This window comes from Mustela putorius, unplaced genomic scaffold, assembly GCF_011764305.1.
Source record: "Mustela putorius furo isolate JIRA1106 unplaced genomic scaffold, ASM1176430v1.1 tig00003909_pilon_pilon_pilon, whole genome shotgun sequence".
NCBI lineage: Eukaryota > Metazoa > Chordata > Mammalia > Carnivora > Mustelidae > Mustela > Mustela putorius.
Genome location: NW_025422057.1, coordinates 25,191,676 through 25,219,207, shown reverse-complemented (window position 1 = coordinate 25,219,207; position 27,532 = coordinate 25,191,676). Strand labels below are relative to the sequence as shown.

Genomic DNA, 27,532 nt, shown 5'->3' with positions numbered 1-27,532 from the left:
AAAATGCAGGTTGCTGGAGCCTAACCCCGGATAATCTGGCGAAGTCAGTCTAGGCAGATAATCTGGCGAAGTCAGTCTAGGCGTGGGCTTCTGGGATCTGCTTTTTTAAACAAGAGTCTCAGGTGATACTGATGTGAGAGTTCTATGGACCACCCACTGTGAAACACTTCCCTGGGAGTCGGTCAGATCTGGGCTCAAATCTTGGTTCTTGGGTCTTGACTTTGGTCAAGTGTTTTGATCTTCCAAACCTTTGGTTTCTTCATTGGTAAGCAGGCATTCTAGTGCCCACTTCACAAGGTCACTGTGTGGATTAATTGGGGTGGCTCAGGACCTGGTCCTTAGTAAAATGTCAGTAAACAGCAGCCACTTCTTGTTCATAATTGGGAGTTTGACGATAGTGAGCGACGGGACAGGGTTCAACCTGGTGGGAGTCCTCCCCCGCCTAGTGTCCAGCTGGCCCCAGATTCCATCTCCAAGTTGTCTTGTCTTAGCTGATAGGACTGGTGGGGGGCTCCTGGCTCATCTAATCTCATGAATCAAATCAGAAGTCAGCTTACCACTTGGCAGTGAGAAATTTACTGTCAGATGGACCAGACAGCGTGTCAACTGCTTGCCATTTTCTCCCGCTGCAGGACGCTCCTTGAGTGCCGGGTGAACCTGGCATCTGGCTGGGGAGCTGAGGCCACGATCTGAGGATTTAATGCCCTTGGGCCCCGAACAACACCCAGACCACTTCACCCACAGGGAGATGCCTGCCGAGTGGACCCAGCACCAGGCCAGCCCTGGCTGTGCTCCTGTGGACCCCACTACAGTTTGCTTCAGGGACACCCCCTTTTCCCTGATTCCTTGGCATCCAGTGAACACCTCTTTGCTTTAGGTTTATTAATATCTACGGTCAGGCCTCTTTTACTGGGGCTGTTTCATCTCTCAAGGGTAACTTTGCATGCTTTGATTCATGACCAGATCAGTTGATTTCAATCAGTTGATTTCATAGACTGAAAATCGGGCAAAGCTTATTATGAAGTGCACTGGGGAGGCACCTCATGGTGGCCCTCTCCCCACTGCATACAGGCTTTCAGGAAGGAGGGCTTGTGGTAAGTCCGTGATGGCACCTCTGTACACAGGATGACTTTGCAACTTTTTTTTTTTTTTAAAGATTTCATTTATTTGACAGACAGAGATCCCAAGCAGGCAGAGAGGGGGTGGGGAGCAGGCTCCCCGCTAAAGCAGAGAGCCCCATGCAGGGCTCGATCCCAGGACCCTGGGATCATGACCTGAGGCGAAGGCAGAGGCTTTAACCCACTGAGCCACCCAGGTGCCCTGACTTTGCAACTTTTAATATTCAGTGGTACTGTTTTTTAAAAATGTCCACCACATCGTTTAGAGCCCAAGCCGAATTGCACAGTATGTCTAGTGTGTATAATATGGTCCTATTTGTGTCTAGAGTCTTTTATTTTTCCTTTCTCTTCCGTTCCATCCTTCTTTTCTTCCTTCCAACTAATATTTATTTAGTACCTACTATGTGCCAGCGACGGTTCTGGAATTAGGATATAGCAGTGAACTAATTCTTTGTCTTATGGAGTTACATTCTTCTGAGTATGAGGAGAGACAGACACAGACACACACACACACACACACACACACACACAAAGTAAAAAAAAGAAAGAAAGAAAAAAATGACATATGGGATGTCAGATGGTGATAAATGCTCTGGAGAGAAATAAATCATGGGGTGTGGCACGGATGGGATTACGGGTGGGGAGTCTGGCGATGTTTACACTTGAAATAAATTGGCCAGAGAAAGCCTGATGGCATTTGAAAATGACCAGAAGGAGGTGAAGGAGTGAGAAATGCAGATGTCGAGAGGAACAACTCTCTGTTCTGTGGTTTGATGTCTTGCTAACTATCTGTGCATCTGTGCATTGTCCATCCGTATTTTCTTTGTACAAACACAGACCAAGGCTGAATGGATGCCCACCCAACTGTTACCAGTGGCTACCTTTGGAGACTAGTCTGGGGATGGAGTGGTGTGGGAGAATGGGATGCCTTTGTTTGTATTCTACACGAATTGGCATGGTTTTATTTTATTTTAAATAATCAAATAAATAGTGGTTTTATACTTTAACTTTTTAAAAAATGAGCTTCCATATCCCTGCCTTGTCCCCAAAAAGAGAGTGGTCAACAGAGTCAACTCCCTGCTTCGTCGAACTGTATTGAGGAATGAATGAGATTCTTGGTATATAATGGCCAGTGGTTGTGCCTGGTGCTTAATAAAGGTTAAATTCATTTTCCTTCTTAATTTTTCCCCTCAGTGCCCAGGACGGGGCTAGGTGTCCAAAAGTACATAATGGCAATGGGTGAAATTCAAGCCAATCCTGAACTCACGTCCCTTACTGGGAGCCCCCGGGAATCAGGGGCTGTCACACCTCTGGAGGCTGGGTAGGTCTGGTTCCTCTCTAGAGGGATCAGATAACCCTGTAAGGACTCATCTGGAGGACCTTAAAGCCTCCTGGAGCATGCATGTCGCTTTTGGACACCCTCTCTGAGATGTCACACTGCACCCTTCTCATCATTTTGGTCACCATTTTACTTTTTGTTTGTAAGTAGGCTCCATGCCTGTAAAGTTTTTTCCGGCGAGATAAACACAACACCAGGCAAAGTGGGTGCAAGGCAAGATTTAATAAAAACGCTCTCCGGCGAAGTTTCAGGGCTCAGGAGAAGCGGAGCCAGGAAAGTTGTGCCGGGAGGAGGTGGGCACCCTCGGGCGAGGTTCTGCGACTCTGGAAAGCAGAGTGGCGGAAGTCGCGCCCAAGGCAGGGAGGAGGGGGCTTTTAAGGGGTCTTGGGGAAAGCTCAGGGGTCTTTTGGCAAGTTTCCCTTATTTGGATATCCCGCTGCTCATCGGATTCCCATTGGTCCACAGGAGCCCGGGGCGGGGGTCTCAGATTCCTGCTTGGGCCTTTGTTCTCCTGTCCGAGCTCAGGTCTTGTGGCGGGAACTTTCGCCATCTTTAGTAGCCCTTCCTGCCAGCCCAACAATGCCCAGCACAGAGCCTAACGTGGAGCTCGATGCAGGGCTCAAATTCACGACCCTGAGATCAAGATCTGAGCTGATATCAAGAGTCAGATACTTAACTGACTGTACCATTCAGGTACCCCTTGGTCACCATTTTAAATTCTACTATCATCACCAGTAACAGATGCTTTCAAAACAGTTTATTGCTTAAATTATTGTGAGTAACATACCCTTGGCCAGCATCTCTCTCCATATCCCCTCATCTTTAGCTTCTGACAACTACCATTCTGCTCTCTGCTTTTATGAATTTTACTTTTTTAGATTATTTCTTAAAAGATTTTCTTTATTTATTTGAGAGAGAGAACGAGAGAGAGCATGAGAGGGGAGAAGGTCAGAGGGAGAAGCAGACTCCCCATGGAGCTGGGAGCCTGATGTGAAACTTGATTCCAGGACTCCAGGATCATGAGTGAGCTGAAGGCAGTCACGTAACCAACTGAGCCATCCAGGTGCCTGACTTTTTTAGATTTTATATGTAAGTAAGATCATGCAGGACTTGTCTTTCTCTGTCTGGCTTATTTTACTTAGCATAATGGCCCCTAGGTTCATCCATGCTTTTCCAAATGGCAGAATTTCCTTCCTTTTTAAGGCTGAATAATAGTTTGTTTTGTATATAAACCACATTTTCTTTATCCATTCATCTGTAGGTGGACACTCAGGTTCTTTCCATATCTTGGCTATCATGAATAGTGCTACAGTGAATACGGGAGTGGAGGTATCTCTTCAAGATAGTGATTTTATTTCCCTTGGATATATACTCAGAATTGGGACTGATGGATCATGTGGTAGTTCTATTTTTAATTTTTTGAGGAACTACCATATTTTTTTTAAAATAATGGATGTACATTCCCACTAGCATTGTTCAATGGTTCCCTTTTTCCCATGTTCTTGCTGTCACTTGTTATCTCTTTTTTGATAATAGCCATCTGACAGGTGTGAGGTCATATCTCCTTTTGGTTTTGACTTGCATTTCCCTGATGATTAGTGAGATTGAATACCTTTTCAAATTTTTATTGGCCATTTGCATGTCTTCTTTGCTAAAATGACTCTCCAGGTCCTTTGCTCATTTAAAAAAAATATATAGTTGTTTGGGATTTTTTGTGTTTTTTTTTTTTTTTTTTTTTGCTGTTGAGTTGTTTGAGTTTCTTGTATATTTTGGATGTTAACCCCTTATCAGATGTATGGTTTGCAACTATTTTCTCCCATCTGTAGGTTGGCTCTTCACTCTGTTGATCACTTCCTTTGCTGGGCAGAAGCTTTTTAGTTTGATGTAGTTCCACTTGTCTATTTTTTTTGTTACCTGTGCTTTTGGAATCATATTTAAAAAGTCATTGTGAAGACCAATGTCAAACTTTCCCCCTATGTCTTCTTCCAAACTTTTACAGTGTCAGGTTTTATGTTTAGGACTTTAATCCATTATGAGTTGATTTTGGTATCCGGTGTGGTATTGTGATCCAACTTCATAATTCTACATGTAGACATCCAGTTTTCTCCATACCTTGACAAAGATTGCTTGAACATAAATGCTTGGATTCATTTGTGTGCTCGATTTTCTATTCCATTGGTCTATATGCCTGTTTTAAGACTAGTACTAGAGTATTTTGATTATTAGAGCTTTATTATAATTTGTTCTTCTTGCTCAAGATTGCTTTAATTTTTCAGGGTCTTTTATAGTTCCATATGAAATTTAGGATTATGTTTCTCTTTCTGTGAAAAATAACATTGGAATTTTGATAGGAATTTCCTTGAATCTGTAGATTGCTTTGGGAAGTATGCACATTGTGGCAATACTAATTCTTCCAGTCCATGAACATGGGCTGTCTTTCCATTTGTTTGTGTCTTCTTTAATTTCTTTCACCAGTATCTTATAGTTTTCAGTGTACTGGTCTTTCACCTACCTGGTTAAACTTATCCTGCAGTATTTTGTTCTTTCTGATGCCACTGTAAATGGGATTGCTTTCTCAATTTTTTTTTGGATAGTATTTTGCACTTGTCTTTTCTGCGTATAATGTGACAGCATTTGGGGGAGACTAGCTTTTAGTGCACTCCTTCAAAGCATTTAACCTTGTTTTTGTTTTGTTAACCATTTTGGGGGGTAAATGCCTGGGATCATGACCTGAACTGAAGGCAGATGCATTGAGTACATCACATTGTTTTGTAACCATCACCACCGTCCATCTTCAGAACTTTTTTCATTTTCCCAAACTGAAACTCTGTTCCTATTAAATACTAACTTCTCATTCCCCTGCCTCCAGCTCCTGTCAACCACCATTTTATTTCATGTCTCTATGCATTTGACTACTCTAGGTACCTCATATAAGTGGAATTATATGGTGTTTGTCCTTTCATGACTGGCTTATTTCACTGAACATTATTGTCCTCAAGGTTCATCCATGCTGTAGTGTGAAACAGAATTTCCTTATTTAAGGCTGAATAATATTCCATTACGTGTATATCAGTCTCTTTATAGGTCACGTTTTGTCTATCCATTCATCTATCAATGGACACTTAACATAGTTTCTATCTTTTGGCTGTTGTACATAACACAGCTATGAACACAGGTGCCCAAATATCTGTTTCGAGACGTGGCTCTCAATTCTTTTGAGTGTGTTCCTAGAAGTCGGATTGTTGGATCATATGGTAATTCTGTTCTTCATTTTTTTAGGAACTGACTCAATGCAGTTTTTACCAAAAAACCTGTAATTTTCTTTCTGCATCCCCTCCTCTCACACCCATATTTAATGGATTTTTAAAAAGTAGCTTTTTTGAAGTATAATTGACATACAAAATACTGCCCATATTTCTAATGTATCATTTGATGAGTATTGATGGACATGTGTACTCTGATACCATCAGAGCATCATAACGTTTCCATCACCCTCAAAACTTTCCTTGTGTTTTTTGTAACCAGCTTTCTCCTCCCTGTCCCCTCCCAATACTGAAGTAACCACTGATCTGCTCTCTGTCACTGTAGAATAAGTAGTCTTTTTTTTTTTTTTTGAGGATTTTATTTATTTATTTGACAGAGAGAGACACAGCGAGAGAGGGAACACAAGTAGGGGGGAGTGGGAGAGGGAGAAGCAGGCTTCCAGCCAAGCAGGGAGCCCAATGTGGGGCTCGATCCCAGGACCCTGGGATCATGACCTGAACTGAAGGCAGATGCTTAACGACTGAGCCACTTGGGCGCCCCTTAAGTTATCTTTTTAAAGAGTTCTGTATAAATGGAATCATAGAGCACGTACCCTCTTTTCCCCCAGCTTCTTCCACTCACTTAAGATTTGTTCGTATTGTGGTGTATATCGATAATTCATTTTTAAATTATTGCTTAGTGGTATTCCATGTATGTATCTACAATTTGTTTATCTCTTCACCTGTGGATGGACATTTGGGTTGTTTTCAGTTTTATGCTATTATAAATAGGCTGTTGAGAACTTTTGCAGAAAGTCCATGTATGGACATGGATTTCCTTTTCTTTTGGGTAAATACCTAGAAATGGAATGGCCAGATTATATGATAGGTATGTGTTTAGCATAAAAGAAACTGACAAAGAAAAATAGTTGTACCATCTATATTTTCACCAGCAGAGCACAAGAGTTCTAATTTCCCCACATCCTCACCATCACTTGGTATGGTCATTCATTTTAATTTTGGCCATTATAATAGATGTGTAGTTGTATCTCACTAGGGCTTTAAATGGCATTTCCCTAAAGATGAATGATTTTGAACATTTTTTCCATGTGCCTATTTGCCATCCATGTATCTACTCTGGTGAAGAGCCTACTGAAAATTGCCTCCAGTTTTACTGAAATATAATTGACAGATAACATTGTGTAAGTGTAAGGTATATGGTGTGTTGGTATGATACGTTTATATATTGTGAAATGATTACCACCCTGGTAATCATTTTAGTGCCATGATTTTGGTAATCATTTTAGTGCACTTGCTACCACCACCAACCCATCACATAGTTACCTTTTCTTTTTTGTGATGAGGATGTTTACTATTTACTCTTTTAGCCTCGTTCAGGTATATAACACAGTATTATTAGCTATAAGCACCATGCTGTGCATTAGATCCCCAAACTTGTTAATCTTACAAATGGAAGCTTGTATTTTTTGACCAGTAGCTCCCGATTTCCCCCACCTCCCATTCCCTGGTAATCACCACTCTACTCTCTGTTTCTTCGAGTTTGACTATTTACATATAAGTAATATTATACGGTACTGTGGATTTTTTTTTCTGTCTGACTTATTTCACTTAGCACAATGCTATCAAGGTTCTTCCAACTTATTACAAAAAATCAGGGGTCCCTTCTTTCTTATTGGCCCTTACTTCTTATTGGGTTGGTTTTTATTTTTGTGTTTTGAGACTTCTCTCTATATTTTGGATTCTCAATTAAATATGTACTTTGCAGTCATTTTTTCCCAGTCTGTGACTTGTTTTCTCATTCTCTTTAAAGAGACTTTTGATATATTTTATATGACATTTAAATATATTACATAGTATCCTTGCATACCAACCTGTCACAGCTAAGTTCAGGGACAACACAATGGCTCATATTGAGCATATAGTTTCGCTGGGGGGAACAGAAGGATATGTAGGGACACCAGGAAAGACCCCGCACCAGTTTTAGTCTTTGTGCTATGGGCATCCCTCATAATGTTTTCCAGAGGGAATGGAGCTCATCATAATGGCCAAGGACCTTGTTTTTATTTGAGATGACAGTGTGTCCAATGAAAAGACTACATATCTCAGCTTCCCTTGCAGCATGGGGTAGCCATGTGACTACATTCTGATCAATGAGTGTAAATTTGAATTGTTGGGCGGACTTCAAGCGAATTTCCTTTAAAGAGGGGTAGATGGCTGGTGTAGGTCCTTTGATTTTGGTTTCCCATGCTCCTCCTGCTTCTTGCTTGGAATGTGGACAAGGTGGCTGGAGCGTCAGCAGGTATCCTGGATCACGAAGCAAACTTGAAGTGTCATGTGGAATGGTGAGGTAGAAAGATAAAAGAAGCCTAGGTCCCTGATGACTACTGAACAGACATACTAGCCTTGGACTGTGTTCTTACAGACTTCTTCTATGTGAGAGAAAACACCTTCAGTGTTTAAAAAATCCATATTATTTCTAGTTTTTGTAACTAACAACCAAATGCAATTTCTAAAAGAATTTGGTTAATATGGCAGTGGGTCAAGGGGAAGTCAATTCTTCTGCATATATATTTATGTCATTGAGATCATACTGTTACGGTATTTATTCCTGCTTTTGTGCTCTTCATACTTACCATCATCAGTACTGCTGTTCCCTCCGTCTTTATAATTATCTTCACCTCTATCACCCTCCTCTTCATGTTGTTGCATGAACAATAATAATTTTCATTATTATAACAGTCTTTGAGAGAATTCACTTCTTGTTGGTGGAGGGTTGTCTGTATGTGAAATGTATTTCTCTTGGTATATATTCCATTGAGGGGTAAAGGAAGGGGAGACCGAGGGAAGCTTTGACATTGAGGAGCATCTGTGGCAATGGGTGGTGTTAGTAATCAGATTTAAGGCAGCTTCGGTGTTTATTGGTCATGGGCCATGCCAGTCATTTCTGCCCTGCAAATAGCCGGTATTGTCCCCCATGGGGAAGTTCTCCAGGGATGTAAGTGAAATAACAGGGATGAATTTCAGTCCTTTGCCAGGGTTGGCCTGTGGGGCAGGTCAAAGTCAGCAGTGCCTGTAAAGAAAGGCTGGGGAAATTACACTTGATGGTGTAAGAAATAAGAAACAAGTGAAGGTTCTCGAGTAGGGAAGTGGCAGGTTTATACAGGAAGGATTGTGGATGGTGTTGGGTGGGGGGGACTCAAAAGTGGGTGGGCCACTTAGGAGGCTTTCGTGGCGGTCCAGGCATGAAGTGGTCAAGGTCAAGTGTTAGGCGGGCCATGTATTGAACAGTTAAGCAGACATCAGGAGAAGATTAAACATGCAAAAGTTATCTTAAAAAATTACCAGAGGAGCTACCCGTGTGAGGAAAAATAGGGAAGAAGTGGGGGGAGCCTGGGTGAATCATCAGACCTCAATGCAAGTGCAACCCTCAGTGAAGGAGAAGGGTGGCAGAAAGTTTGGCGGAAGTATTTTAGACTGCAGTCAGTTCTCAGGAAAGTTCAGCAAACCCATGGGGAGTCCTCAAGCCCAAGCCATGCTGCTGGTCAGAGAAGTGCCCTCTCTCCCAGGAATGAGCCTGCCTTGATATCCCTGCCTCACTCGGTCATTGGCTGGGAGCCGGGCTGGGAAGCCTGGCCATGGAGCAACGTCGGGGATGGATCTTAGAGTTCCAGAGCCACGGCCCTCAGTCAGCTGTGCTTCCTATGGTGGAAGATCTAAGAGGGGATGAGTGCGGTGGGGGACGCAGAAGGTGAGTGTTGTGTCTTAGGGCTGTTGTTGCAAGTAGCAACAACTTGAAAAATGGCTTAAAAAATGAGGAGCCACACCATCTCAGATCACAGGAAGTCCAGGGGTGGGTGGATTTCTGTCAAGGATGTAGTCAAGAATGAGGTAGGTACGTGCCATCTCTGCTCTGCCATCCATGGGTTGGCTTCCTTCTGGACTGGTAGTGACATGACCATGGCCATCCCAGGAATCACAGCTAGACACAACAATATTTAGAGGAAGAAGAACAACCTGTCTCTTAGGCTTTTTTATGAGGAGCAAGAGGGGTTTGGCAGGTTTTCCACTAAGCGTCATTGGCCCAAAGTGGGCCACGTGGCAGTTCTTGACCCAATCCCTGGCAAACGGAGTGGAACCATGGTTTATATGATGGTGATCGGCTTTTGCCAGTGGTTGGTGCCACCCTGGCTGCACATTAGAACCACCCACAGAACTTTCAGAAACACCCATGCCTGGGCCTGTCTTCAGAGTTTCTGTGTTACTTGGTCTGGCATGGGAACCGGGCATTTAATACCTTCCTGAGGCGATGTCGGTGAGCACCCGGGGTGAACCACTGTCAGTTTGGAGTAGAATGGGTGCTGGGGAGGCAGCCACAGGGTTCTTTACCGTCTCTTACTACTTCCGTGTGGCTTGTGCAAGTCACAACCCCTGGGCCTCACTTTCCCCATCTGTAAAATGGGGGCTGGCAGGAGCCCCCCTCCCACCATTCCCGGGAAGATGGAGCGAGCTCATGGATGCTCACAGACTTTGCAAACTGTAAGTCACCGAAACCTGAAGGATGGTCGCTCATCCTCCTCCCTCAGTTTGGAGGGAAAATTTAGCTTGTGTGATGCCAGGAACAGGGGAGTGATCTCCCTGAAGCACTGCTTCCTGCCATTAAAATAAAAAAACGAAAGAGAAGGAAAAACGGCAGACCAGGAAGCCACAGGCAATGGCAGTGGGCTTTTTTTCTTCTTGGAAGCGTGGGTTTGAAAGTGCTGCTGTAGATGGTTTATGCAAACGACTTGGAGGGGCGCATCCCCCTCCCACCTGCCTCCAGGAGCGGGAGCGAGGGCCAGGAGACAGCCTGGCACAGGGCTTCTAGCATTGCCTCCTGCAGTCCTGCCTGCCTGGCTGAGGGCTGCTGGTTCTCCCCTGCTGCCTCCAGGGAAGATGGTCAGATAAGGCTCTCTGGTTCCTTTGTGTTCCAGGACACACCTGGCTGCTCAGCTTCTGGGCTGATTCTGTCTGAGTGAGCTGAACTCTGACTGGTACGGCCCATTGTAGTGAGGGGGCCTGGAACCCTGCCTTGGGGGTGCTGTGAGGTCAGGGGCCGGGCAGTCTGTCAGCCTTGGCTACCACTGTGTCTGCAGGGACCTGGGGCATCATGGCTGGGAGGGGGACCTTACAGATGCTCTCTGGAGCCTGGATAAGGGGCACATGGTACCCAATAAAGACCACCCAACAGCAGCCCTGGCCTCTCTTCCTCCCTCCTCCTCTTCCTCTTCCTCTTTTCATTCTTCCTTCATAAGATATACTTCATGTACTACCCAGTGCCTACCATGTAGATGCTGGGGATCCAGAGCTAAAACATCTGCCCTTGGGTTGTCCCAGTATGGAAGGGGACCCACCTCCATCATTTCAGGGCTGGGCTGCACAAAGGGCTATATGGGTCTTGGAGGAGGAAGGCCCCGTCTGCCCTGGGGTGTTAGGATGATCTCAGAGGAGAGGGCCCTCGGAGCTAAGAGACAAAGGTGAGGTCAGAGTTTCTGAGGAACCTTCCAGGGAGAGGAGCAGGGCTTGAAGGGCCACGTCCCTGTGACACGCAGCACACATAGCACCATGTTCAAGTAGACATGTGGTTCTTTTTTTCTTCTTTAAAGATTTTATTTATTTATTTGAGAGAGAGCAAGGGCAAGCATGAACGGGGGAGGGTGGGGCAGAGGGGGAAGCAGGCTCCCTTCTGAGCAGGGAGCCCAACATGGGGCTCGATCCCAGGGCCCTGGGATCATGACCTGAGCTGAAGGCAGACGTTTCACCAGCTAAGCCCCCCAGGCGCCCCTCTGTGTGGTTCCTGTGCATGGGGTGTAGGTACTTGGTCTGGGGGGGATGGCACAGGAGGTGAGGCCAGACACATGTGCTGGGGCCAGCTCACAGAGGATCTTGAATGCTCCCAAAGGAGGGTCAAGTTTATCTACTGTGGGCTCTCAGCTGGACAGTGACCCAGCTAGATTAGTCAGGCAGAAAAGTCAGCCTGGCAGTCCTGAGGAAGAGGAATAGGTGGCCAAAGGCTTTGGGAAGAATTGTCCAGATCGGGTTGATGCTGGCGGCCTGAACTTCGGGAGTAGCCAGAGGATAGATTATAGAAGGACACAGTGACTGCTCAAACAGGGGAGTCCAGGATGATACCAGACTTCTGACCTGGCTAGTAGAACTCAAGGGGGAAACTAGGCCACAAAACCTGGGGGATGTACCCGTGCCGGTCAGGAAGAGGACCAAGAAGCAGTGACGCCCAGCTGAAAGCATCCTTGCCCATCCTCGGCTGTCCACCAGAACTTGGTGGAAAGTGGCAGAGAGGGAGGAATTCTTAATGGCCTTCCACCAAATGGTCCCCCCCGCCCCATAGCTCTGATTCAGGAAAATCCTGGTTCAGAGCTAAAATGCGTGTGTCCAGTACCTCCCTTCTACAGATGGGAAAACTGTGGCTCGGAGAGGGGATTGATTTACCCCAAGTCATACGGTAAAATGTGGAGGTGACATCAGGATTAGTAAAAATAGATCCCCCCAAAAGAGGCTAATGTAATCACCTCCCTTCGTTGGCCCTGAGGACAAGGAGCTCCCCTCTGGGCAGGAGCAGTGGCTAGGCAGGGTAGAAGGTGTGAGGGGCAGGTCATTGTTTTAGAGAAGGGAAGGTTGCCACTGGGGAGGGAGAGAGCCCTGCTCCCATCTGCCTGGCAGTGTGGCCCAACCCAGGATGTGCATTAATCCGCTTTCTGGAGCCCTTACCCCCGCCAGGAGGGAGGAACCTCTACAGACACTAAGTGCTGCTCCCTGAGTCTCTCTGAACCCAAGCAGGCATCTATAGGTCTTCCCAAGCCTTATGAAGTTTTCCCACAGATCACAGGACCAGCCCGGAACCCAGGAGCCCTGACTCCCAGGGAGGGCTTTGTCCTCTAAACTTGCTGGAGAGGTGACCTTGTGCATTCCTGGGGTCTCTCATGGCCTGCCTGACCCTGGGCTCCAGCAGCTGGGGGGAGGGAGGGAGAAAGTAGCCCCGAAGCCTGTGGCATCTTGGGGGAGGAGCCTGAGATTCCTTACTAGAGAAAGAGGAAAGGAAGGCGGAGCAAAAGATGGCAGTGCCAATCTGGAGACGGGAGATGGGGTAGCTGCCGGGCGGAGGATGGGTTTTCTGTCATTGTCTTCACCCTGTGGTCGTTTTGTCCTTCTTGGGTCTTGGGCTGTTCTTTAGGTAGGAAGACCACAGTCCCCACAGCTGCCTTTGGTCCAGCCACGCCTGAGCTCTGGCTCCAGAGGGAAGGGCTGCCAGCCCTGAGCCAGCCACATTCTCATGGTCCCCAGGCCTTTAAGGACTAAGAGCCCCTGTTTGTGGGGCTTCCTGAGGCTGTGATGTGAGGCTGTCTGGGGCTGGGACTGGGGACTCCATCTGGGCCTAGGGCTGCAGGGGCAGTCTTGGGGACCAGAATTCCTTCATAGGCTTAGTAGGCTTGAAAGCCACCAGCCTGTCCGAGGGGCCCTAAATAGACTTCACTCACAGGTTCCCTAGGCCTGGCGGTGACGTCCTGTACTCTGCGGCTAGTGTGGCCCATGTCTGCAGGGCCCTTGGGGCTGGGCACAGAGCTGGCCTAGTTCAGTGGCTGGACCTCAGCTTAGTCACTCGCTTTGGCTCCTGTTTCAGAGCCAAGCTGAGCCCCTCTACTGCTGAAAAGCACCTGCCTTTCCCTTTGTCTTTTCAGAGCATTTGTGTCTCAGGGCCTTGGAGACCTGGTGTCTCCTTGCATTGGTCTGCCCTTCCCCTTGGGACACGTATATGGTGTAAAGCTCTGGCTCCCAGAACTCAGAGCCCCCCAGTGTCAGAGGGGACCCAGACCCTGATGAGGGCGAGTGCTTAGATGTACAGCGGGGACACCTGCTAAAGTCCAGAGGTAGCTGATATTGGGATCAGCAATTTCTTACATCTGTGCCTGCGCCCGCCCTGGGCCCCTCTGAATGACACCACGTTTATTTCATTGCAGGGGGCTTTTCTCAGGACAGCACTGTGTCATAGACAAAGCCCCGAAGCCCAGGCTCCTGTCTGAGATCGAGGTTCTGGGCCGGCTCTGGCACATTCTGGCTTTGGCAGTTCATTTACATCTCCTCAAGCCTGTTTCTCTCTTCTCTTAAAAGAAATGAGCTTCTGCCCGATGGGACCGAATGTTTTTGCAAATCCAGTACTGTTTTGGTGAAAGTGACGAGCTGGGTCATTATTCCAAGAGGCCCTGTGGCAGAGAGGCCAGGGCTTGGGGCCCTGTGTCTGGGGGTCGTACAGACAGATCCCAACCTCGCTGCGTATTAGCTGTGTGACTGGGACATGGTGGCCAGCCTGTCTGAGCCTCCATTCCCCCATCTAGGCCACTGAGTTCCAGTGCTTTCCTTTGCCTGCCCAGAGCAGGTGTTTCAAGATGCTGGCAGCAGATATGATTTTCTTAATTGATTTGGGTACTAGTTTGTCTTAATTCCTGCCTGATTTTTATAGGAGGAGGAGGTGCTGGGCCCCCTGCGGAAGGAGTGAAGGCTTATCAGGGGAGCCGTGTTGGCGTTCATGGTGGGTGGTGGGAGGCAGCTCGTCCTGGTGGGATGAAGGAGCGCTGAGGGGCAGAGGCCCTCGGGTAGCTGGAAAAGCACCTCTGGTAGGGGTCTCTCTCTCTCTCTCTCTCTCTCTCTCTCTCTCTCGGGCTGGGATTCTGAGGCCTTGGTCCTCACTTGCTCTCAGATGGCCCCTGGGACTCAGCTCATTCTCTCCACTCTGCTGAATGACTTTCTAGATACTAGACTCACTTGGGCACCCTGATCTGGCCTGGGCCCCGTGTGGTCACCAGCCCCATCCTCACTGAGGCTGTGCCTGTTACTGTTGGTCAGCTGGGAGGCACTGCCCCCCATCCCAGGAGGAGCACCCCACAGTGCTTACGAGGGCCGGCTGGCCTGCGGGCAGATGCTGCTCCACCATGCCCCACCTTGTGCCCGCCGTTTCTCACCTGTCAGGTGTGTGCTCCTCTGCCTCCCACACTGTTCTGAGTGCCCTGTGTGTGTGTGAACTCACTCCCCCCCCCCCCCGGAGCCCTCTGAGGCAGGCACCATTATCATCAACCCCCTTTTCAGAAGAGGGGATAGATACCTCGTCGGTGTTAGAACCAGGATCTGAACCCAGGCAGCCTAGTTGCCTAGTGTAGTAAGTGGTCACATCAAGTAGCGTTTACTGATGTCAGCTCAGTGGAAACTGGTTGCAGCGGCCCTGCTGGGAGCACCCCAGCCCCAGGGCCTGGCCCCTGGGAGTCCCAACTGTCATACCCACCTACCTGCTGGTGTCCGAAGTCGGAAGGAACCCGGCTGTCGGAGTGGGTGGTCTGCAGTGGGCGGGGGGGCAGAGCCAGGGCACAGAAGTGGGGGTGGGGGCTGAGCCAGCTGGTCCTGGGTGCTGCCCTTCCTCCTTAAGCTGGACCTGGGAGGGGCAGGAAGCAGGAGAGAGCCAGAGAGCAGACTCCTTAGAGGCAGGGGGGTAGGGACTCTCAGACTGGGGGTGGCTTCAGCTGGCTGGGGGCTGGGCTCCAGAAGGGGTGGGCACCCTGAGCTCTGCCTGAGTCCTGGGGTCTAAAGTTGTGTGTGTGTGTGTGTGTGTTGGTGGGGGTGTGGGGGAGGGTGGTCTCTGCCTGCAGAGAAAGGATTTAACCTCCTGCTCTCAGCTGCCGGCTTTTCTCGTAATCCCGGACAGGCTGGGCAGGATCAGTCCGGTAGGAGTATGCATCTTGGAGGGGTGAGGCTCGTGTCTTGCTCTAGCACATGTGGGCTGTCTCCTGCGTCACTCTGGGCCTCATCTCTGCCTTACCTCCCCCCTACATGTCTCCATGTCTGCACTTCCTCACCCTCCTCAGCAAGGTTGTAGTTGAGGGAGCACGTTATGAATTCAGGCCCTGGCCATTTATCACTGGTGATCCCCGGGACAAGGACCAGCTTCAAGTTTAAAATTCGTTCTGCCCTGGAACAGACACAGAGCACCTGCCTAAGGGATGATGTTGAATCGGCTTCCTTAGATGAACCTGCTGGTCCTCAGCACCCCGAGATGGCATTTGCATTTCGGGCATGCGTGCAGTCAGGCACGTACAGCCCCCGCCGGTGCCGGGTGTGGGTGCCAGGTGCCGGGGAGCGACTCCGAGCGAGTGATGCTAACCTGACGGGGGAGATGGGGCTGTCTCTGTCCTCCCTTTCTTTTCCTTGGTGTGACATTTATACTTAGAGCTGTCCCCATACTCGGCATCCTATGTCTCTCCTTGCTAAGGCTGGGCAGCAACCTTGGCCCCTCTAGGTACTACCTGGATTCCTGGGCTCTCAGGGTCTCTGAACAACAACATTGACAGCAATCGTTACTATTACTGGTTGATCCAAGCACGGGGTCTCGGAGAAGCTCAGTAGCTTGCCCAGTCATGTGGTGGTAGAGCCTGCCTTTCTCAGCCCCCAACCTGCACAAGGCGGGGAGGGCATCCATCTACCCTCCCTGGCCGGTGACATAAGTCTTATCATAGGCAAATGTTTGCTTCCGGGTAGGGGCTCTGAGGGTGTGGGCTCCATCTGGCACACTCTGTCCTGGGATTTGAAGCCTGGTTTCTTCCTTGTTCTGTCCTTTCTGCCTGGCATGGATGGTGACCCCTCTGTCTGGTCCAGGCTGGCCAGGCTGGCCCTGGGAAGCAGGCGTAGGTGTGTTTGTGTCTTGGAGGGTCTGAGAAAGGCCTGCTTGGCACAGGGCCCAGGGTCTGGGAGGGGCAGCCAACTCCAGGCTGTTTTCTCAGATTCCCTTTCAGTTTCCGCCCACGCCTCTGCACCTGTTGTGTTCCCATCATCCCGGGCGGCTGGCAGCTGTCACTGCTGGGGCACCTGTCCCAGCCCCAGAGGACGTCCTGTAGACTCCCTGGCTCTGGTCTCATGCTCTCTGTCTGTGTCCCTGTGTGTTTCTATCCTCATCTCCATGCACATTGCCTGTCTCGCATTCTCGTCCTGATTCTGGGCAAGGGAGGAAGCTTTAGGGTGGGGCTCCCTGCTTCCCGTTCTCCTGCACCAGGCCTCGTCTAATAGGGTCAGGAGGATGGTCCTGGTAGGTTGGCCTTACGCCTCAAATGCCAGGTGACTCATCGGCTCAATCAAATTATCCCTTGTTCTTGACGACAAAGATACTATAGCAACCAGGAACTGCCGCCCTGTTCCTCCCCAGCCCCCAGCAGGGCCGCCTCCCCTTTCTGATCTCTCTTGTTGGTCCTCTCCAGACCTGAGTCCCCTGTGCCCCCACCTCGTAAAGAGAAGTTACCCCTCTCCTTGTCTAGTCTTGTCTTCCATGCCTTTGGATGCTCTGACCCATATGTCATGTTAAGTAACAGAAGACATTAAACCTGAGTTTAAGTCCTTCTTATTCTATACTCACTGTGTGACAGTTGGAAAGTCGACAACTTATGAGGCCTCATTTGTTGCATCTGTAAAATGGGCACATTACTTCTTGGCCTTCATGAAGGCAGTGAGTGACTGGATCCAGAGCTTTCTTGAGGCTCCTTCCCGTTAGGGATCTTGGAGTCGATGATCGTGATGGTTTCTGTTGTGAATTTGTTCTGTGTTTGTTTCCACATTTGCTAGGTGTGCTCTCGACTTTAAGTTCTGAGAGGGCAGGTTCACCTGGGGACATGAATGAGGAGGGACTTGGTGGGCTGGGTAGCCCACCATGGAGACAAGATGGCACCCAAGAGGGAAGAGGAACAGGCAGAAAGGAATCAGAAGACAGGGAGATGACAGGGAGAGGAGGGTCTTGGGAGTGGAGTGGGTTCGGAGAGCCAAGGGGGTGGAGGTTCCCTGCAGCCAGAGATGGATAGAGCAGGGGCCAGCAGAAAGGGAGGGGCTTCTTCCTGAAGATTGGCAGGGTTTCTGACACACCAAATTGCTCCCCCAGGGTGCATCCAGCCCTGCCTTCTGCCATGGGCTCTGAAGCACTGCAGGCCCCATGCAGGCCACGGACAGGTCTACTTTCTGCAAGATTTCCAGGATGGTCTCTCCCGCTAGCAGACAAGAAGTCCAGTCTTATGCCAGTCCACAGTCTCCCCACCTTCCTTGAAGTTCCACACTAGGATATCACCCTCTGTCCTTTGGAAATCTCCTAGGCTCTCCCTCCCAGTAGAATTTCTTAAGGACAAGGTCCCATTATTCCCTTTTCTTCTCTTTCTTCGGTAAGGGGTTTGCCTGCACTTTGACCTTTCCTGGGTGGAGCATGAGTTTTGAGGCGGGCGGTCTGGGTTGGAGCCCCAGCGTGTGTTGCCTCCCACGTATCCTTTCTGAGCTCAGCTTTATAGCCTGCGAGATGGGCCTGGCTCTCATCTCAGGGATGCTGTGGGGGTCAGTGGAATCATGTGCATGAGATACTCACCGTACGTAGAATTGCTTCTAGCTTCTGCATCCCATTCACAACCTTGCCATCCTTCACATCCGCTTTCACGTCCTTTCTGGCTAGAGAACAGAACACTGAGATCATTCCGTCAGAGCCAGAGGATCTCCATTCCTTGATCCCAGCCTCGCTTCTGCTCAGCTTCCAAAGGGAGCCAGCTGGGTCTTGCTCACCAGTGGGTCCGTGGCGGGCGCTCTACGAATGCTCCATGAGAGCGTGAATGGCGTAGGTCCGGGCTTCTTTCACCCATGCAGAAACAGCATCCTTTGGCCAAATGAAATTTTATGTGATGTCCCAGTGAATGAGACAGGGAAGAGCGCGGTGCTGGCTGCTGCTTCGTCTGTGGAGGCCTGGCCGCCGCTCTTGGGTGGCGGTCGGGGGACCCTCAGACCCAGGACACTGCCACTTCCTATTTAAATTGGGGAAGTGGACTATAGGGAACAGGGGCCAGGTCTGGCGGGAAGGCCCTTCAGACAGTGGTGCTGTGAAGGCCAGGGGCCACCCAAGCACCTCCCAGTCCACCGGGAGGGGCCAGAGAGAGGGACTTCTGGTTTGCTGACCTTTCACTCGGTTCCCATTCCTGCCTGTTACTGACCCCATAGTCCTGTGTCCAGAAAATTATAGGAACTCAGTTCTGTTTCGGGGGTTCTTCCCTGAGCATTTGCTCTGTGTGGGCCCAATGCTAGGCCGGAGGGGCATGAGGGCAAGTCAGGTCCAGGCCCGCCTGTGCTCCTCCCCCTGCTGCGTTTTCCCCCAGCACCTTTTCTTCCTCCGTGCATTCTCCACACCAGATGGCAGAATGACCTTTTAGAACTGCAGGTCTGGTCTTGTTGCCTCTCTGCTAAACCCTCTCAGAGGTTCCCTACTGCTCTCAGAGAAAGGGCCAGATTCTTCACCCTGATCTTCAAGGCCCTCCTGGGGTGTCCTTTGACCACCTCGGCTTGCCACTGGAAAATTTCCCCGGCTCCTACTGTGGTCCCTGCTCTAGATGCACCAACCCTGCTTCTTGGATGTGTGGGCTTCCTCCAGCCACAGGGCCTTTGTACATGTTGTGCTCACTCTCTGGAGCTCTCTCTTCAAAGCTACCTCCACAGGACACGGACATACCTGCTTATCCTTCACGTTTGCTTTTCAGGAAAGCCTGCCCTCAGCCTCCCCGAGAACCCTGCTCCTTTCTTTCAGCACTCATGTCTAGGATGATGATGATATACTCCTTAGGGAGACTACTTGATAAACATGTTTCCCTCTGGACTATAAGTTCTCGAGAGCCAGGGCCTGTCTGCTCTTGATTACCCTTGCGTCCCCAACTTAGCATCTGATGCACAGCAGGTGCACACAAATGTCGGTCAAGTTGAATGGTTGAGATGCCCCCAGGACAGGCAGACAAGAAGACCACAGCTAGGCCTGGCCGTCTCTGGGAGGGCAGAGTAGGATGAAGGGTTGGGAGAGGCACAGCTTGGGCTCAGAGGAGAGACCAGCTCCAAAAAGGGAGACTCACCCTGTACCCAGGGTCTCAGGGAGGCTTCCTGGAAGAGGGGTTCCAGTGCTAGGAAGTGGGAATATTGGGGGGGCATGTGAAGGGGGTTGGTTGGGAAGGGCCAGGCAGGGGCATTAGGAGGCAGGCAGGCTGAGGGGGGCTGACTCTGCTGCCACCAACAGTAGCCTCCAGTAGCCTCTGTTTGCTTTGGTTTCCTCATCTGTAAAATGGGCATAAAAGTGCAACTTATCCCTGAGAATTGTCCTCAGGATTGAACAAGTTAATGTAAGTCATATGCTTAGAACACCCTGGCACAGTCAGTCCATGTTTGCTATCATTAGGATTATTTATCCCACAAAAGGAGTTCAGGTTATTTCCTCTGTTAGACTTTGACTTAGTTTCCTTCCGCAGAGGAACTGGGCGTGTGTGCCCCAGAGTGTGTGGGTGCGTGCACTCGGGGCTCCGCACAGCCACAAGCACAGTGTGTCGGGAGGAAGGGGCAGTCTTGTGTGGACTGGGGGTCAGCGCTTATTCTGGGGAGAACACCGAGCTGTGCCTCTGGTCTCGTAGGAGGATTAGCGTACTGGGCCTGGGGACCCGTTCACCCAATGCCTGCCTTGCTCTCTGGCTAATCAGGCCTGATGTCTGTCCCCCAGACCTACTCAGGGCTGGTAACAGCAGGGTGTTGAGGTGAAGACTCAGAGCCCAGCACTGCCCCTCCTAGTGCTGAGGCCTCTGAGTCCCATCTAATACGGGGCAACCCTGTCTTTGCCTTAGCTCTTTCCCCAGCCCCCACACCTCTGCTCCCAGGCCTTCCAGCCCCACCCAGATCTTTCCCTGGGAACCCAGATCCTTGGCCCTGAGGACAGGGGCTGGGGCCTGGGCCAGGGCCTGGGAGAGATCCCTGTTCTGTAGAGAGCCTGCAAAAGGGTGATGAACTGTGGGAGTGTCTTGTAGACCCAGGCTTGAGTCCTGGCTCTGCCTCTGACCTGGTGGGTCACCTCAGGCAATTTCCTGAGCCTTTTAGAGTCTCAACTTCCTTTTCTGTAAAATGGACCTAACACTAGCATCTGCCATCGAGAATACCAATGAGAGTGCCCACTGTGCCTGACTTACACAAGGCTGGTGGGCAGTAGGGTCCTAAGTGTGCATGATGGTGAATGCTTATGAGAGCCCATGTCATACGCTTCCGTGTGATGTGGCACAGACAGGTGGTGAGATCTCTATATATTGGTGTGTGCTTGTGGATGTTACAGTTAAAGGGGTGATGGGGGCGGATGAAAACCTAGATTCTTGGGTTTCCTTCCCAGCCCTGCCACTTTCTAGGCTGGTAACCTCTTTTTGTCTCATTTTTCTCATCTGCGAGATAATAATAGTAATAATGGTACTTACTGATAATAAGAATAATACTGACCTTTTCATCAGTCAGTGAGGACTGAAGGGGTTAATACTCCTGAAGCATTTGTGACAGAGCCTGGAAGAAACCAGAAGCCATGTTAGCTGTTTGTTAGTAAGCTCCACTAGCCAGAGTGTAAGCCCCCTGAGGATCGGACAGTGTGTTTTCTGCTCACCGTGGTGCCCTAAATGTCTTTGTCCAAGGTCTGCAGGTAGTAGGCGCCTAGTCTCTTGCGGGTGGCAGGAAGCCTGAGGGGACAGTGAGGCTGTGTGCATGCGGGTGTCTGTGAAGAGGTATGTGATGGGGAATGAGCATATGTGTGCATGTGCACGCGCACGTGTGTGTGTGTGTGTGCACGCGTGTGTGTGTGCGCGCGCGTCTGCTCCGGCTGGGGCATCTCCCGTGCTTTCTGGAGCCCGGCTATTTCAGGAAGCCTCCAGTCTCCTCCTCCTTATGTAAATAAACATGACAGATCCCACTGCCTGTACCAGTGCAGGGCGGTGGGGGAGGCTCGGGGGAGTGGGTGGGAGCTAGAGGCGGCGAGCAGGGCCAGAGGGGTGTGCTTGCGTGTGCCTGAGTGCGCGCGCGCGTGTGTGTGTCTGTGTGTGTGTGTGGCTGGCCTCGCAGGCAGGCAGCCGTGTGCGGGAAGCAGTTGGTGGGGACGCAGGAGGGGCGGGCCCGGCCCTGCCATGCCGGCTGCTGGCCGCGGGGGAGGAGGGGCAGGAGGAGGGCAGCTGGCGGCTAGGGTGGCCTGGTGAGGAGGCCAGCCGGCCAAACGAAGGTGGCTGTGCTGACCGCTGCCCGCGATGGGGGCACAGATCACCCGGAGCAACCTCCACGGTAAGGCCCCAGCTGATGCCAGGGGGTCCGCCCACTCCCAGCCTGGGGACCACCTGGGGAGGCGGGGGTCCTGGGGCCCTCGGGCTAGGGCATGATCATCCCCCTGCCTCTTTCCTCCTTGCTGGGCTTTGGGGCCACGGGAGGGGGTGCCTCTCAACCACAGAAGGGTGTTTGACCCTGGGGTGGGAGCCAGCAAGGGAGCCTGGGGAAAGCAGGAAGAGGGGGGCTTTCCCTGATAGTCAGCAGAGGTCAGGAGGTGAAGTCTCCCCACAAAGTCTTGTTGAACTCCCCTCTCACCTTCTCCGGGTGCTGACTCCGCATGGGGTGTGAGGTCCTGGGGGTCCATACCCTCTGCTCCCAGAACCGACGCAAACCGTAGCTAGACAGCGGGGGAGAACCTGTTTGTAAGTCCCGGGATGCAGGCCACGGAGGTCAGCACTGTGATCCATGATGGAGACGTGGAGAGATGTGTGGGCACACACGTGTGTGCATGAGTGCGTGTGTGTATCTGTGCTCACAAGGGTGCATTCGAGGTGTCTGTGGGTGTGTACCTGTGTCTGCTTATGCCTCAACATCCAGATATGCAAGTGACAGCCCCCCACATGGCCTGGCTTGAGTTCGCAAAGTGCGTGCTTTGTAGGGGAGGCCAGTGAACTTCTGACCCCCGGGGTTTACGTCCACGGTCAGACAGGGCGCCCGGCAGGCAGGTGAAGGGCTGGAAGAGAGGAGCACCAAACTGGCTCCCTGTTTGCAGAGCTGCTGCTTGCCCGGGCTCCCATCCCCTCCGTCCGCCTGGCTCCGGTGCTGTGGTCTTGGGAGTAATGTGGCTGATGTGGCACCAGACCCAGCAGGGAAAGACTTCCCAGGGACTTGTTTTGTCATTGCTGGGCCCCGGGAGCTGGGTTTTCTGTACAAACCAGCTGGGGCCAGAGCAGTGTGGGCTGACCTTGGGCAGTCCCCGCCACACTTCCCTGTGTCCCCTGCTCCCCGCTCAGACAGGGCGTTAGGAGATGGGGCGGCCTCATCTGCTGAGTCCAGTGGGCACTAAGGAACCTGGGAGAGGCCCCGGGAAGAGGGAGGGGTGGTGGCAGGAGCGATCAGGAAGCTGTGGCTGGATCTGGTGACCAGGTGGCTTTTCCCTTCCAGGCTCTGGACTTTGCGAGAGTAATTTCTAATTAAAAAAGAAAAAGGGAGGAAAGGAGACATGGGAAAAGCACATCCCTGACTCTCGTAAAAGGAAATAAATTTTGTCCTGGGCCTGCAGCGCTCAGTGACAGATGGAAGGTCCTGGAAGACACATAATCCGGAGCCGGCCAGTGGCCTGGTCCTTGGCCCGAGACTCGGACTGGGCTGACCTGGGCCTGGCCCTGGGTGTCCACAGGGCGGGGGCTCCTCTCAGGGCTCATTGGCCCCAACAGGGCCCGTTGGCAGAGGGTCGGGTGCAGGCTGGCATTTTCCACTGGAAACAGACTTGGTCAATCCTGTGGCCTGGGAAGGACAGAGAGGCCCTCAGAACAGGCCCAGGATGCAGCCCACTGTCCTCCAGCTGGCCCAGAGCACGGGCTTCTGAGGGGAGTGAGAACCCTGAGACCACCCAACACAGCACACGGACTTCTCGAGCCCCTGCTCCCCGGTGCACAGACACGTGTTCGAGGGCAAGTGTCTTCCTTGGTTTTCTCATCTGTTCATGGGGCTGACAGCAGTGCCCTCCTCGGGACTGTGGTGAGGATTACTTGGGAGGGTGTGAACAAGGACTGAACATGAGGAGAACTGAGCACAGGCTTGGAAAAGCATTCTGAAGCCAGGGTCAGACTCCCGCTCTCTCCCCACCGGAGCAGGAGATTACTTAGGGTGGGCTGAGAGCTCTAGGAGCTGGGCCTCCAGGCCCGGTAGACGTTGGTGAGCGCTAATGAAATGCTTCATCTGCTTTGCCCTCCTTCCCTCCCCTGCCCTCAGCCGAGACCCACCCCCTCCAGAGGCTGGGCCTCCTGCCAAGCTGGCCCTAGCCCCTAGCCTCAACCTACTGTCAAGACGAGTAGGAGAGGGCAGTTGGAGGATATGGGTGTCCTTGCCCATGTCATAGGGCCCCTTAGCTGGAGCCTCAGCGTGCACGTCCTCACACTGCCCATGCCTGTACCCATGCCCTGGCTGCCTCAGTGGCTCTCATTTTGCCTTCTTTTGGGGGGCGCAGGAAGTGGGAGATGCAAAGGTATGGCTCCTTCCTAGGGACGCTCTCCGCCCACAGCCTGACTCCCAGAGAGTGCTTACATAGTTCTTGATCGTATCTTCCCCGTGGGCCCTGGTGATGTGGCTTTGGTGCAAAGGGAAGGTTTTGAATTGCTGGGTGACAGAGATGATGGGGATGTGACAGCATGTGACCCCAGACTGTGTGTATGTTTGCGGGTGGGTTTCTAGCCGAATGTTTGTGGACATGTTCTGGCTGTCGGTGTTCCTGGTGTCTGCAGGTGGTGTACCTGTGCTGGGGGCTCTGTCTGTGGCTACCACGTGCTGTGTAGCATGGGACGTGTACGTATCTGTCTAATATTTAAGGGATTTCACGCTAAGCCTGCGTATACGTGTGTGAGCCGTCACACTTGTGTTACTTTGTGCGGGGTACATGTCCCTGTTATTCTGTAGATAGATGTCAGTGTTTCTGCATGAGAGGTGTGTGTGTGTGTGTGTTTGTTTGTTTGTGTATATTAGGGCTGGTGGTGAAGAGTCAGGCTCCTCTGGGACCAGCCTGGCAGGAGACCCATGGGAGAAATTAATTCCCATTTGCAAAATGGTTTCGGCAGTTACACGCTTGATGTCTTTCATCCGGCAGATTTCCCGAGCTGCTCCCAGTCTTGAGGGCAGGAACTGGGGAGTGGAGAGCATGGAAGGAGGCAGCAGCCATACAGACCGGCCTCTCCCCTCCCCTCTTCTTTCTTTGCCTTCCCACTTCGCCTCCTTCAGGGCTCCCCCACCGGCAAGGACAGGCCCAGCGCTGAGGGGCTGATGCGTGGATGGCACCCACGTATTCACCCCGACATGTGTGGCACATCTGTGGACCAACAAACCCTAGATGCTGGGGTGCAGAGACTTGAGAGTTGGTTCCCAATTGTGTCCTTTCACAGAGGGGGATGCTGTGGCCCAGAAGGGGAAGTGGTTGGCTGAGGTCATGGCGCTGGTGGCTCGGGTGGGAAGTCAGGGCTTGCCCCTTCTGCAGCCGGCTCCCCACTCTCCTTCTCGGGTTCCTTCACAGGCAGCAGGGGAAGGGGCATCCCATGGCTTGTGGGATCTGCGATTCACATGGAGGGGGCTGTCTGTCTCCTGGCGGCAGCTCTGGAGGCTTAGGCCAAGGTGAGCCCGCAGGTGGGGTGGCTTAGCTTGATCCGTCTTATTCTCTTAACCCAGCTCTGTGTCTGCCCCCACCCCCAGCGGGCACCCAGTGGATCCTTGGTAATTGAGTAAGAGGAAGAGTGAGGGGTAGAGGCCCTGCGTGGCTGGACCGTGTGGCAGCTGGGGCTGTAGGTGACCTGGGGGACAGGTAGGATGGCGTTGTCAAGGACAGCTTTGGAGGATGTGAGACCTGAGCTGGGCAGTGACACCAGGCAAGGCTAGAGAGGAAGGGGATGGTGGGGCAGGTGTTCTTGGTGAGAGTTTGAATCCGGATCCACTGGCTCTGTGACTTTGGGTCAGTTTCTTCCTCTGTATATTGTCCTCTTCTGTACATCGGGGATGGTAATATTTACCCTGAAGGATAGTAGAAAGGGTTAAGTAGGTCATGGGCGTTAGTGCACCGTGAGCACCCTGGAAATGAATGTGCTTCTGCGAAGGTTTCCCTGGAGGCTCCTCCTGGCCTCTGTATGTCCGTGTGTACACACACGCACACCTGGCCTCCTCGAGGGACCCCAAGTGTCTCTGCCTCCTCCAGCCCTGATGGGTCTCGTGTCCATCATCAGCCACACTCTCTGGTTGTGTGTGTGCACACATGTACACATGCATGAGGGAAGCTCCAGGGGACAGTCTGTGTGGTGTATGGATTTATGTGACCGAGCCGTGCTCCCCCCAACCCTGCAGTCTCCCAGGCCTGGCCCAGGGGCTTTGGGGAGCTGCTGGGAAGATGGGCCCAGAGCTGAACCCAGGATAGCTATCATCTGGAATCTTGGGGTAGGATCGGGGAGGGGGAGAAGAGGGCTGGTCGCCTCCCAGCAGTGAGGGAGGCACAGCTGTATGCACATCTGTTGGGAATGTCAGAAATTGGGATGTCACAGAATGAGTTGAGAGCAGGAGGCTCAGTGTGGGGAGATCAACTTGGTGATGAAGGTGCCGATCTTGCCCACTCCTCGCGGTCCTCCCTTGCCCCACTCATCGTCATGGATTCATTCAGTCTTCCAGGGAGCAGCAGGGCCTGCTGTATGCACAGGCAGGGCCTGAGGAGAGATGAGAGGCCTGACATGACTCCTAACCCCGAAACACAAAGGTGGATATATGTGGGCATGGAGAAACCAACTAGGGTGGGCCGCAGGGTTCGCGTCGCCGAGAGCGGACCTAGCTGGCTGGCCAGCGAGGGGGGGATCACCGAGGGCAGCTGGAGAGTGCGTTACCCGAATCAGAACCCAGAGCTGCCACCTGAAAGCTATGTGATCTTGGGTGAGTTAATACCTCTTAGAGCCTCTCTTTCCTCATCTATAAAATGGGACTAATATACTGTTGCAAAGCACATCCACTATACAGCAAGTTACCCCAGAAGTTAGTGGTTTAAAACAACAAACATTAAAAAAATAAAAAAATAAATAAATAAACAAACATTTCATTATCTCAGATTCTGTGGGTCAGAAATCCTGACCCACAGTTTAGCTGGGTACCTCCTGCCTAATGTCTCTTGGGAGGTTGTAGTTGAGTTGTTGGCTGCGACTGTGGTCTCCAAGTCTGAAGACTTGTCTGGAGGGGGATCCGTATCCAGGCTCACTCACGTGGGTATTGGCAGTCCTTGGTCCCTTGCCACATGGGCTTCTGCACAGGGTTTCCTCAAAACACAGCAGCTGGCTTCCCCCAGACACAGAAACCCAAGAGAGGCAAGAGAAAGTAACCAAGATGGAGACTGAAGGCTTTTGATACCCGGTCTTGGGCATGACATCCCATTACTTCAGCTGTATTCCATGCACTGGAAGCTGGCTGCTAGGTCTGCTCCACACGCAAAGGGACAGGTCTGCAAGAGGGCATGACTGCCAGGAGGGGGAATTGGGGATCACTGGGGCCATCTTGGAGGCTGCTTCCTTCAGACACCTGTCTTGCAAGGACTGGGAGGGTGAGGAGAGGTTGCATGAGAAGGACATCTGCTGCAGTATTTGATACCAAAGAAACCATCCACTCTCATCACCTTCCTTTCCTCCTTTTTTCCGGCAGGCAAGTGGGGAGCTGTTACAGGTTCTTAGGCATGCAGTGTGGGTGGGATCCTGGTGCTGGGCAGTGAAGGAAGCTGTCCTTTTAGTCCCTCTTTCTCTGATTTCTCCACAGGACACCAGAAAGGGCAAGGCACAGAGTAGGTACTCCCCGGACACTTGCCAGTTGGTCAGTGGATTGAAGAATCGAATAGGGGCATTCTGTTCAGCATCTCATGTTGAGCACCTGCTCTGTGCTCTCAGCTAGACACTGGGGAAATAGCA

General features: G+C 51.3%; 1 protein-coding gene across 2 annotated transcripts in view; it reads left to right on the top strand.

Annotated features, from left to right (window-relative positions):
* The window catches only part of NEURL1 (neuralized E3 ubiquitin protein ligase 1), a 79,239-nt gene that overhangs the window by 24,498 nt on the left and 27,209 nt on the right, over positions 1–27,532 (top strand). Inside the window, exon 1 of one of the 2 annotated variants that reach the window (XM_004749330.3) lies at positions 21,539–21,881. The exons of the other annotated variant lie outside the window; for it this stretch is intronic. Within the exon in view, the coding sequence (XP_004749387.1) occupies positions 21,848–21,881 (34 nt within the window). The 5' untranslated portion in view covers positions 21,539–21,847. Of the gene's footprint in view, positions 1–21,538; positions 21,882–27,532 lie in introns of those variants that run through there. 2 annotated transcript variants of the gene reach the window in all.